The following is a 13,111-nucleotide window of genomic DNA, read 5'->3' on the forward strand; positions in this document are numbered from 1 at the left end:
CAAGGCAAGCACACCCCTACACTTCTACCTCGGGGATTGGTACTTGCTGTTCCTTCTGCCTCAAATACACATCTGCCAGATGTTAGCATGGCCACCGCCCTCCCTCACTTCCTTCAGGCATATCTCTTCATATCTCACACCAGAAGTCTTCTCTGATCATTCTACCTGAAGTAGTACCCTTTTCCTCTGCTTTTCCTTATAATACATATCACCAGCTAATACATTATTTATGTCTTCCTCCAACTTAGAATATATGCTCCACAAGGACATTTTTTGTTCATTGCTTGTCTTAGCACCTAGAACCATGTCTATCACATGGTAGGCACACACAAGAGGTTTTCTGAACGAACCATTCAGAATCCTTCCAGTACATCTCATGTTTCGATGTCTTTTACCCAAGCTAGCTTGAATCCGTCCTCATACTGGTGTAAAACAGTTCAACTTAAATTTTACCTCACTCACATTTCTTTCACTGAGATGTATCAGATTACATAATGATAGTTCCTTTTCCCCTACATCTTCCTATCTTGTTGCTGACCACTTATTAAGTTCTGAGATAGCTGCCATTTAACAGTTTTCTCAGCAATTTGGAAAAAGGTCAGTTCTCCTTTGCTACTGTATTGTACTATTATAATATTGTGACTACAATAATTTAATAATTTTTTTCAACTGACTTAATATTTGAAAGTCATGAAACATTCATTTCCCCCCTGAAACTATAGCCTCTGTTCTCAAAATCAGAAATCGAGAGTCCAGGATTCAATTAAGAACAAATTCTGCCACCTTTGAGTTATCTAAGCTTGTCGCTTCTTCCATTTCTCCTTCCTGCTATTCAAATTTTAACAGTATCAGGGCTTTTTCTAGCACTGGTCCACTGGAAGGTGAGAGAACACGTACATATCAAATTAGTATGTCTGCTTGACCATAGTCCTAATCAAGGAGTTGAAGTCTTGGTAGTTCAAGAATGTTGGCTAAAATGGAAGTGAGAAAGTACCGTGAGTTCACTTGCCCGACATCCTTGGTCTCCATCTCTTTTCTAAGGGCCCATGATAATTTTAAGATTTCTCAGGAAACACAGTCAATGAACACTGGCTAATTTTCCATCAGCAAAGATCTCAAACTCTTTACTACTACAAGTCACCTTTGTTCTTCCTATGATGCCACTCTCCTTTTTAGGGTCCACTTCATTATGAAATATTCTGGTGTTTTAATGGACCCACATGAATTTACATTTACCCTTAGGCAATGTCAACTTTCAAAAAACTAAGAATAAACTTGCAAAAAAGAACCAATCCTCATACCACTTTATAGTTTTGATTTCTACTTAGCACTAATGTGATTTTAATATGTCACCATGGATTCATTTATTTTAACTTCCACCCATTGACTTATTAACCTTTTCACATTTGAGACTGGATGTCAAAGAGAAACTTTTTTTTTTTTTTTTTTTTGCGGTACGCGGGCCTCTCACTGTTGTGGCCTCTCCCGTTGCGGAGCACAGGCTCCGGACGTGCAGGCTCAGCGGCCATGGCTCACGGGCCCAGCCGCTCCACGACATGTGGGATCTTCCCAGACTGGGGCACGAACCCGTGTCCCCTGCATCGGCAGGCGGACTCTCAACCACTGCGCCACCAGGGAAGCCCCAAAGAGAAACTTTTAAAATATTTCAAGGGATTGAATATTCTGAAAATTGTAGCTTTAAGAAGCATATTTGTCAGTATTACTTCTGGGTATATATCCACAGGAATTGAAAGCAGAGTATCAAAGAGATATTTACACATCCGTGTTCACAGCAGCACTATTCACAATAGCCTACAGGTGGAAGCAACTCAAATGTCCACTGACAGATGAATAAACAAAATGTGGTATACACATACGATGGAATACTACACAACTTTAAAAAAGGGAGGAGATCCTCTCATATGCTACAACACGGATGAAACTTGAGGACACCATACTAAGTGAAATAAGCCACTCATAAAAAAGACAAATACTGTAATAATTCCACTTACATAAAGTCTCTAAGGCAACCAAACTCATAGAAATGGAAAGCAGAATGGCAGTTACCAGGGTCTGGGGTATAGGGAGGAATAAGTTGTTGTTTAATAGGTATGTAGTTCTGTAAGATGGGGAAGCCCTGGAGATCTGTTTCATGGCAATGTGAATACACTCAACACGACACACAACACTTAAAAATGCTTAAGGTGGTACGTTTTATGACGTGGTTTTACCACACACACCAAAAACGTATTTGCGTCATTTTGCATTTAGATTTTGGATGGAGAGGGGGTGGGACAGATGTTTATAATGTATATGTAGCATTTACCCCTTATATTGTAATTTCCTGTAAACCACACACACACAAAAACCTCTAACAAACTTAGCATTTAATAAATATATCAAGTACTGAGCATCTTCAATAATAGTTTATTAGGGAAGAATGACCAAATGTACAGACTGAAGAAAAACTGGCTATTCTGTCCCATGTTTTATCTCTGTGATCATCTGATTTATGTCTGTCTTTTCCACTAAGCAGAAAAGTAAGCTCCAGTGTTTGGTTTTATTCACCATTACATCTCCAGGGCCTAGAAAACAGTACATAAATATTTACTGAATGAATGAATATGGTATTAAAACACTTGGAGATGTGGTAACACCCACGTCCATAATCACTGAATTCAAGCGTAATTAGAGATATACCATAAAGGAGGCAGAATCAACTTTCAAAAAACTAATTTTAATCAAAACAAAAATTGTTGATCATTAACAAGTTTATAAAACAGTGATTTAGTTACATAAATAAATTGATATCAGTGTATCAAATCTTAATTACTTTCAACTTCATGAGCATGTTTACATGGGTGATGAAGTACAACCTTTTTTTTTTCTTTTTACCTATTATAATAAATAAAATGGAGCGCATGAAATAGTTCTTCTAAACAAAAATACCTACAAACATACCTCTAGCATGTTCTCTAATGAAGGGAACAAGAGACACTGGACAACTTTTGCACCAAAACATAAAAATTGCTTTAAAAAGCACAAGGTTACAGAACCATCAGCTAAAGTAAAGACACTATACTGTAACCAAAGTTGGTATTTAATAATATAATGAACAGTTTGGTAGTTAGATCTCCAGTTTGGTTATTTTAAAGCATTAAGACAAGGCAAGATAGAAGGCTGCTTTTGTTTTGAGTAATTCTAGAGAAAATAAAATATATTTAAAAAAAAGAAAGAAAACTGAAAAGTAGAACAGTCATACCTACACAACTTTCTGTCCTGCACAAAGTCAAAATACCTATGCAGAATAGATATATAATATATATAATGTTATTTGTGCACAAAGGTTAGCTTATTATTAGCTCACTGCAAAGGCGTAATGTATCAGATGTCAATTATTTTGGAAAACATTTTGCGTTTTGTCAAAAGGATATTTCTTTTAAGTTTCCTAGGCTAGGAGGCACGAACCCCAGTTCCGGCATACTGTATATTCTTAATGCTAAGGCTTGCTGCTCTGGCTGTGTATTTTGTTGCCCCTCTTTATTCTAGTGCCTGTTACAAGCATGTGTGGTGTAGTGGTTGTGGTTGGTGTGTCTTGTGTCTGTGTGTATACATATATATATGTATACATAAGTTGTATAAATATATATACATATATAATTTCTCCCAATAGATCTCAGTCAAACCATGCAATCCAAAAGGTGGCTCTGCATAGATGCCCAGCATGAAGTTCACCGCCTGAGCCAACCCTGAAGCAAGGCGCACTTTTAGTCCTTCTGATAGGTTTTCTCTCAGTTTTTTTTTTTGTTTTTGTTTAAAACCAAGCTACTGCAGCTTCAAGTATTTTGCATTACATAGAATATTTTTTATAAATTAGTTAATGTTATATTTTCAATATTCAGACATATACTATAATATATATACAGTACAATAAATGCTCTCATTCTTTTTTTTATTTTTATTTTTTTGATAAATCCCTGAGAATGTATGTTGACAGTCGCTAAGTTTCCACATGCACAAGCATTGTGTGCCATGCTTCTGGACGAACAGCACTGCAAAGCCACGTGGGTCAGCCTTTTAACTATTAGTATTTTCGTTTTGTTGGTTTGTTTAAATATGCTGAAAATGTAAAGATGAGTTACAAAGGAGTAAAGCTGAATCCATTCGAGGTACTTATCACAGGATGGAGGTGTTTTGTTTGGTTTTTAAAGCCATTTCAATTATTTTTTTTTTGAGGCTGTGAACGTATACAGAAAACAGGAGAGCTATGTGGACTTTTGCCACTTGACAACATATACTCAGTGTAAACCAAACCTTTTTAACCTCTCTCTCATACAAAACCAAAAAAACAAACAAAAAAAAAGAATAAGAAAAATAATAAAATAAAAACAAAGAAAAAGGGAAGAAAATTAAAAACACACAAACTTTCACATGACAATTTAGTCTGCAAACGCAATATAACTATACACATATAATACCGGTGTGGCTCTGTTCTTTAAGTTAAAAAGGGTACAAAGGCAGGCTCAAGTAAAAACAAACTGTCCCCCCCATTCCCACCCCCACCCCCATTCATACAAGTTCTATCAACCAAACCTCTCCCGAACCAACATCATCAGTTTCTTTTTGCCTTTGTAGATTTGTTTCAGGTTGTCGATGAACTGTGTAAACTGAATGTGTCCATCATGTGCCATTAAGAAGGTCTCTCGGGCCTTGCTGAGGAACTCTATAAACTCACTATAGTGCCGAGGACTGATGTGTGTGAGCCGTGAGTGTGTCGTGTTGATGTAGGCCCCGATTGTGGCATCCAAGAGTTGCCTCAAGGGGGCTTTGTCCAGTGACATGAGCTTACCAGAGTTCCTCCTTCCGTGAAGTCCCACCATGCCAGGAGTGGTCAGAGTGCATCTGCGCAAAATGTCTGACAGTACCGTTGCACACTTGACACTCTTGACCACCAGAGGTATTATAGCTGCAAGCTCATTTTTACCAAGGGAGTGGCTAAGCGCACAGGCCCACAAAACGTCATTAATGGCAGGGTGCGTGTCCTGATTGTAGCTCAGGTTAAGATGGGTCATGGCCAAGGTGGCCAGCTTGTAGGCCCTCATGGGGTACCCGCGGTGCTCCATGTACCGTGCTATTGTAAAGAGCTGGGTGTAGCTCATGCCAGTTGTAGCAGCGTCAAGAACAATTTGGTACGCCGTCTCAAAAGCTATGTGATCCTTTTCACACAGGGTCAGCGCGGAGAGGGCACAGTTCTGAGGGTCCTTCATAGCGCACTGCAATGCAAGTGTCCGGGCGCTGCTGGCCAGCTTTTCCTGCTGGTGGCAGTCCAGGTGGAGGCGGACGATGGTGCTGTTGGACATCACGGTGGTTGCAACAATACTTGTGGCTTCAGTGGGAGTAAAAAGCGTAAACCAGCTCTGCATGATGCTGTCCAGGGCATAAACACCTGCAAGGAGCACAGAGAAGCCCCATTACTGACGAGAGGCTGCCCAGAGGTCTTGCCTTATTTCCACTTTATAATCAATGCTTACATTGTTAACCATCACAGGACATGAGCTAGGTCAGAAAATCCTGTAAGGTAATGTGCCTGGGAGCAACCTTTTAGAATAAGGTTATTATAGATTGCTATTCAGTGAAATGCCTGAGAGGAACATGAACTTGCTGTAATAAAGAACTAATCCTCTCGGCAGCTGGTATTTGCACTGTGCTGCTGCCTGCTTGCCATCGCAGACAATGGCTTTTTGCTAATGAGTTCTAGTTCACTGGGGCCTCCTGTCAGTTACCCACCACAGAATCTGAGTCAGAAAAACTACAACCCTCACCAAAATGGGGAGTTTTTATGTGGTCTGTGTGCCTGTGTGTAAGTTTAAAGTACACACAATACAAAGTGATTAAACACGCAAAGAAGCAGGAAAATGTGACCTATAATCAAGAGAAAAGAGTTGACAGAAGCAGACATACAGACGACTCAGATGTTTGTTTGAAATGGATGACAAGGTCTTTAAAATAACCATTTTAAGTACACAGACGCAATATGTCTCAGCTGTAGGAAATCCTAAACGTGGGCCATTTAAAGCACAGGTACTAAATCTAAGAGAAATCAGGCCTATTTCTTGGTGCAGGGGTTGGGGAGTGGTGTGGCAGTTCTTAAACTGGTATTATCCTTGTATTGCTTCACTAAAGCATCACTTCTGTAATATAATTTTTTTTTTTTTTTTTGCGGTACGCGGGCCTCTTACCCCTGTGGCCTCTCCCGTTGCGGAGCACAGGCTCCAGACGCGCAGCCTCAGCGGCCACGGCCCACGGGCCCAGCCGCCCCGCGGCACGTGGAAACCTCCCAGACCAGGGCGTGAACCCACGTCCCCCACACCGGCAGGCGGACTCACAACCACTGCGCCACCAGGGAAGCCCCAGTAATATAATTTTTATACTGAGACCAATTTCCCTTTTTCCAAGATAACATACCATTATAGATTAATAAAAGAAAAATAAGAAGAATGTTTTTATAGTATCTGCTGTGTCAATCTTTAGATAAGCACTGAGGTAACAGTGTCATCTCAGCAAGAGGTGTGTATCCTTTTCTGATGCAAATAAGAAGACGACAGTTTAACCCACATTTATTTCCAACAGCCACCATTTTGTTTGCGTTGGCCTTCTCGCCAGGAATGTATGGGTTTTTTAGTTATGATTTATTGCTGCAGAGGGGAAACAGTTGGCTGAAGGGTCTCACAGATTGCACTGTATGGTCAACCGGGGATCTTTTTTTTTTTTTTTTTTTTGCGGTACGTGGGCCTCTCACTGTTTTGGCCTCTCCTGTTTCGGAGCACAGGCTCCGGACGCGCAGGCTCAGCGGCCATGGCTCATGGGCCTAGCTGCTCCGCGGCATGTGGGATCTTCCCAGAACGGGGCACGAACCCGTGTCCCCTGCATCGGCAGGCAGACTCTCAACCACTGCGCCACCAGGGAAGCCCGGGGATCTTCTTATGGCTACTACAAATTCTCAAAAAGCTCACCTAAACCACCCCCAGTGGTCATTTCTCTGTTGGATACCCTGACGAATGCCCTCAGATGAAGAAAAAACTCAGTGCAACTAGATAACTTTATATTGTTTTCATTAAAGTGACCTGAACCATTAACCCACAGTCTAAAGTTAGTTCCAAAGATGGTTTGCTGCCTACCAAAGATTCACTCTGGAATATGAAACTGTAAACTTGATTATCACAAAAGTTACTGAAAGCACCTTAAGTGTGACAGAACAGCTGAATAAAAAGTGCCTGCTCCCTGACTTATTCCATTTTAAGTAAGAGTTGGAGCCCCACAGATGTGACAGGAACAATGCAAGTGTGTATAACTGAAGGCTGACGGTGGGGTTCGGGGAGGAGAGCCCCTGTACGTTGCCAGAAGGGGCAGGAGCCTTGGAGAAGTCAAGGTAAAGAAGTGAAAATGTTCTTCTCTGTACCTGGAAATAAGTGAAATCTGAGCGCGGGGAGCCTTGGAGCGCCCCTGCCCCTGATTTACGTACCCACTTCAGTAGCACACGTTACCAGCCACCTGACCATCTCCCGCCGGCGCCAGTTTAAGGTTGACAGTGTCATTCGCATAACCTATGAAGACAGGATAACAAAATGTTTTGGAAGATTATCCCTAAGTCAATGGAAAAAGAAAACAATTCATTCCAAGGTATACATTACTAGGCAGACTCCCTACTTCCAGGAGGACGGAGAGCCTTATTTCGAATAAAGCTGTGCATATGAATTTGGACTTACCCACAGCTCCCCTTGCTGGCTTTGCCCCAGCCTGGGAGGCAGGAGGTCTGTGTTCTATTCTACTCCTGGTAGGCCAACTGACTAGACGTGGCAGCCTGGGCAAGTCACTCAATCGACCACTTCTCTCCTCTGCAAAATCCACGGGCTGGACTGGCACAGTGAACACACCCACGCCCTCTTCCCTTCTCCAGCTTTCACAGTCCACGGTTCTAAATTTCTGAGCCACCTCATGAATTAATCCTGACTAGGAACCCTCATGGCAAAGAGGTTTTTTTTTTTAAATAATTGTTTTAGTTATCCCTTCAATCTCTGGTTGTTCCTTCCTGGCGATTAAGAAGATAACCCCAGGTCTACAGAAAGAAATCACCTTTGGCATCATTAGCAATCTAATTTTGTTTTTTACTTTCTAATAGATTCCAAGATAAAATTCACCATATCGTCCTGCTTCCCTCATTTGTTAAGATTCAGAACATCTAGGGACGTAATACTCCTAAAGCCTTGGAAAGGTCCTATGGGATTCCTTCCTGGGTCCCAGGAAGAATGAGGCAGGGAGCAAGCTCTCAGTAATCTGCCGTTTACCAAAAAAACCTGCCAGAATTCCAAATACCCAGAAAACTCATGTTAATGGTTCTTTCTGCATCATACCTTTAAGAGGAAAATGATAACAAAAATAAGCCAAACAACAAGAATTTATTTTTTAAAAGAAAACTTCTAAAATGTCATTGTATAGCTTAAATGCAATCTCCCATGCCCTCTGCTTGTAGAGTACTGTAAGTGGCAAGTGCGTTTTTCTACAGTCTAATTCTTTAACGTTATTAATCACTGTTAAGGAGAAGCCATAACTAGAAAACCATATTAATCATCTAATTGGGGCATTCTAGTCCCCATACTTTAGAAAATTAGAAGATGACAATTTCTTTCACTGCTTTTTATGGAGGGAAAAACACAAATGTTAATAGAGATTCCCTGAGAAAAGTAGAAATATAAACTTCAGTTCCTGGTTTATACAATAATCTTTTCAGATACTATAAGGAAGCAAACATCTATCTGCATGACTAACTCAAAATGTCCTTGGTAATATATCTAAGGCCTGCTGAAGCTGAAACTGGACCCCGGCCCAATCCCTCTTCCTTTACCCTAATTTTCTAAGGGTTATAAAAAAGGAGTCAGAACTGTCCATCTATCATGAAAATGCGAACATCAGTACATATCCGTACTTCCTCTAAAATTTTAACCCTAACAAATGAATCGTTACTATACACGAGAGCTATATTTAAGCCATGTATAGGAAGAACTCTTCTTCAATTCATTAAAGGAGAAACAGTGATGTTAAGGCTCTAGTACAGAAGATGATTTTTTATTGAAAGACACAAACAGGGCTTCTAAAGGTACTGTCCTACACATGAGGCAGCAGTCTGGTTCAGGTGGGAATGACCACAACTGCAAAGCCCAGTGCACTCCTGAAGTCTAGGAGATCTGTGCACCAGAGTCATGTACCTGCACTAAAAAATCCAAACAAACAGCAACACCCTAGGATGATGCTTTTATTTAGCAGTCCTTGGTGCCCCAGGAAAGACCACAGTCACATACCTGCAGGCCCAGCTCCAGAGACACCTTCAAAAGAGTGATGTCTGGCAAACTGTCCATGAGAGTTGCTATTTTAAATGCATCTTGGGCAAGCTTGAAGATGTGGGATGAGGAGTGAATGTTTTTCTGGATGGATTCTAATACTGTTTCTAGCCTCCGAACATCGCCTGCAACGAACAAGGGGAAACCAAATCAAAGCAAGGCAAAGCAAAACAACAACAACAAAAATCACACAACCACAACCACACACACACACACACACACACACACACACACGGAGTTAAAAAAGGAACAAAACAAAACACAAAGTACAAGTTTACTTTACATGAAATGTTCACGGATGGCACAGATGTTACAACTAAGTGTCCCAAGGTTATTGCGTATCTATGAATCCCGGCTTCAGGAAAAAGATACACTGAGACACACCCTCATGACTAAAAGCACACGTGAACCAGAACCAACATGAGATAGCAAATAGTTCTCTCAGGTTCCTGCTTTTTTATTTCTGGTGAATATTTCAGAGAGAATTTAATCTGCCTCTGAAGCTCACCCACCATTTACATGGCATGGTAACTAAACCCAAACTCTGCCAGCAGCAAGTTTAATGATGCAGTTAAATGAGGAAAATGCCGGCTCAACTGAGTAGCACCTGTTTTGCTTCATAAGCTAACATCTAAAGAAAAGGATCCCTTACAACATAAGCACCATTATTGAGAATCTGATGGAAAACACGACCCTTAAAATAAAAAGGCAAACTAACAAAATAATCATGAGGCCTCAGGACAACCCAGTACCTTTGGCTGCAGTGAGCATAGTGGATGCCAGCTCGCACTGCTGGGATTCTATGTGGCTTAGAGTGAACCAACGAGGGTACCGGTTGGGAACAACAGATGCCATGTGGTGTGGACGGGTGAGGTCTCCCGCTGGAGCAGTGGATTCCAACACTAGCAACCTGTAATGACAAGACAAGGCAGGCGGCTCTTAGTTACCACTTGTCCATCACCCTGGCCACAGGGACTGCCCAGAAGCCAGAGGAGCAGGTAGATGCTGGGAGCGATTGTTCAGGTCCTCCGTGAGGGAAGAGCTGGTACAGCTACACTTTGCTGTCTGGATGCTAAAGTTACCTCGTTAATTGCCCATCGCCTAACCCTAAGAGGTTTCCTTTCTTTAGCATCATTTAGAAAACGGCAACATTCAAGGAAATTAAGACATGTAACAATGGAGAGGTTTGAAACACAAGTCTTAATGTTTACCTACTGTAAAATTTCTGAATCTTATCACTCATTAAAAAATCAAAAGAAACTGATAGTCAAGTGGATATTTAAAACTGAGATTACAACCGTTAGGAATCAGTGTATAGCTGAGACAAATAAGTTTAACTTATTAAAACAAAGTAAGAAGGAAAGTAAAGCAAAAATGACTTGTTTCCATATATTCATACTTTCTGCATAATTAGTTCCTTATTACTTCAGAAATTTGTAGTTAGAAAATGTTCTATCAATCATATCAGAGATGATGGATGCAAATGATCCAAGTATTTGTCCCTTCACAGTCTTGCATAAATTCAGCATGATTTCTTATTTTAATCAATGTATCTTTAAGAATATGTTGACAAATAAAGAACTATTGAAACAAAGCACATGCTTGGCGGTCTCTTTCAAATATAAATAAGCACCAAAGAGATTAGTAGAGTAGCTATAACTGCAATAATTTTTTTACAATCATCAAAACACTGACCTTCCCTCAAGTACACCAGTGTTAGGGACTGTGGAGTAAGAGCTGGGGACCAGGAGAAGTTAGCAGGGTCAGGGTGTGATGCTGGGCTTGGGGCCCTACCCAACAGCAATTATTGCTCTGGTAAGCCAAATCCCTCATTCCCTTTTCCTTTTATCTAGGAACAGAGATGCTAGCATTGCCATAGATGGTGGCAATTAAGTAGTAAGGATTTTGGTGGGGTTGCTATTTAGCTTTTTAAAAACCCAGACTATCCCTATATTCACAGGCAGATCCTTCCAGAGTTGCTGTAGAGCACACTAGTCAACGTCCCTGGAAAGATGAGAAAATGATTGTGAAAATGCCCTTCTTCAGTATCTCCCTTCTCTTTCTAGAAAGACTAAGAAGCAAGTAAGTTACCTGTCTCTTTTCCTTCCTGTTCCCCTGGCTGCCTTGAGATGCTCTAGTAGTTCACACCGCCTCCCTCCCATGGCCATCCTTTGGCTGAGGGCGTGTGGCAGGTAGAAGAGAAGAGGTGGAAAACAATTCCCCTGTGCCCTGCTAGTGTCCCCCGTGAACGAACTGCCTGGGCAGCAACCAAGGGTGGACGTAAATGAGTTTCTGAGTGTTAGAAAAGCAAGCTTCCCCACCTGAAGGATACCTTCACATAAGCCAGAACCACAGAGAAACCTTAGCTATTTTACCCTTAAACTTTACAGTAACTGTAGCAATAGCATCTGGTGGCATCATAACATTAGTATCCTTCCCTTTACCACAGGAGCAGAATTGTTAGGATTTGAGTAAGTACAGAGCTGAACATCTGTCTTCACCTGATAACTTCCATTTCAGCTTCCCAAAATGGGAATAGGAATGTACTTATAAAACTGTGCTCTAAAATACAAACCAAGTGGTGTAAAGTAATTTGGTGGGGGACTTTTGCTTATGTTAGTTATTTTATTTTTTGATATTTTAAAAACAGACAAGAGAGAACTTTTAAGGTTTCTCTGATATGTTAATGAGATTTCATGTTGCCAAGGAAAGCATGTCAAATTAAAGGATGTCAGCCTCAATACACAATGACACACAGGTACACATATACACACACAAATACAAACACACTCTATTGCTGCATAAAAGCGGCCTCCTGTGACTTACAAGCTATACTCATACAGGAAAGGCATTGTTTTTGAATCCATTACACTGGCTGCAGAGATAGTATCTTCGATGAAAAGTTTCTGTGGAATCAAACTGTTCTCCAGCACCTCAAGCTTTTAGGTGTGTACGTGGTTTGTCTTTAGGTGGCAATAACAGGGTCTAATCGGCACTTGAACAAAAGTGTGTTAATTAAAGAGTTGCACAACAATGTAAATGTACTTAGTGCCACTGAACTGTACAGTTAAATATGGTTGAAAAGGTATGTTTTATATTATGTGACTTTTACCACAATAAAAAAAAATTTTTTTGAAGTGTGTTAATTTAAAAAAAAGATAAAAGGAAAAAAGCTCATGTTTTAAGAAAGGTAGATATTCCTTTCAGGTGCTTAAAGTTTAAAAGGCTATATATAAGACTGAAAAATTTAATCTTGAGTTCATTAAAAAATATTCAGCTAGAACAAATTCGTGATAAAAATAATTATTTTGTGAACTGACTTTTTAAAAGGAGGGTGAAAACAGGAAGGTCAGCAGCAGAGAATGTGTTCTAATTGTTATTACTGAAAAGGAGGGACCGAGGGGCGGATGGAAACAAAGCTGAGGAGAACAAATCCTGGAAGACCCCTGAATAGCAATGCTTCAACACTAGATACAGCTCCCATCCCCTCTCATCCTCCAGTGGAGCATAAAGGTGTTTCGGTGCTAGGATGGCTTTCCTGCGCTACTGATGGAATGTGTAATTACAGCCAGTGTGAAGGGCTCTCTCAATTATTATATTCAGTCAAGTATACGTGTTATTTACCACTGCTTCAAAAATCTAATTTTTTCTAAACAGTTACGTTATTTAGGAAGGTTTCAACTGTTGCTGCCTTGTGGTTAAACTTGGCCTGAAGT

At 40.6% G+C, this 13,111-nt stretch overlaps 1 protein-coding gene across 1 annotated transcript in view; it reads right to left on the bottom strand.

The window, feature by feature from the left end:
- Positions 1–2,716: 2,716 nt before the first annotated feature.
- Positions 2,717–13,111, bottom strand: part of ZSWIM6 (zinc finger SWIM-type containing 6) — a 204,958-nt gene continuing 194,563 nt past the window's right edge. Inside the window, exons 12-15 of the mRNA XM_027101263.1 lie at positions 10,148–10,305; positions 9,357–9,520; positions 7,523–7,604; positions 2,717–5,446 (exon numbers count right to left, since the gene is read on the bottom strand). Of these exons, the coding sequence (XP_026957064.1) occupies positions 4,584–5,446; positions 7,523–7,604; positions 9,357–9,520; positions 10,148–10,305 (1,267 nt within the window). The 3' untranslated portion in view covers positions 2,717–4,583. The remainder of the gene's footprint in view (positions 5,447–7,522; positions 7,605–9,356; positions 9,521–10,147; positions 10,306–13,111) is intronic.

The sequence above is a fragment of the Aethalodelphis obliquidens genome, unplaced genomic scaffold (genome assembly GCF_003676395.1).
Source record: "Aethalodelphis obliquidens isolate GAN/ISIS:26980383/991018 unplaced genomic scaffold, ASM367639v1 scaffold4, whole genome shotgun sequence".
Taxonomy (NCBI): Eukaryota; Metazoa; Chordata; class Mammalia; order Artiodactyla; family Delphinidae; genus Aethalodelphis; species Aethalodelphis obliquidens.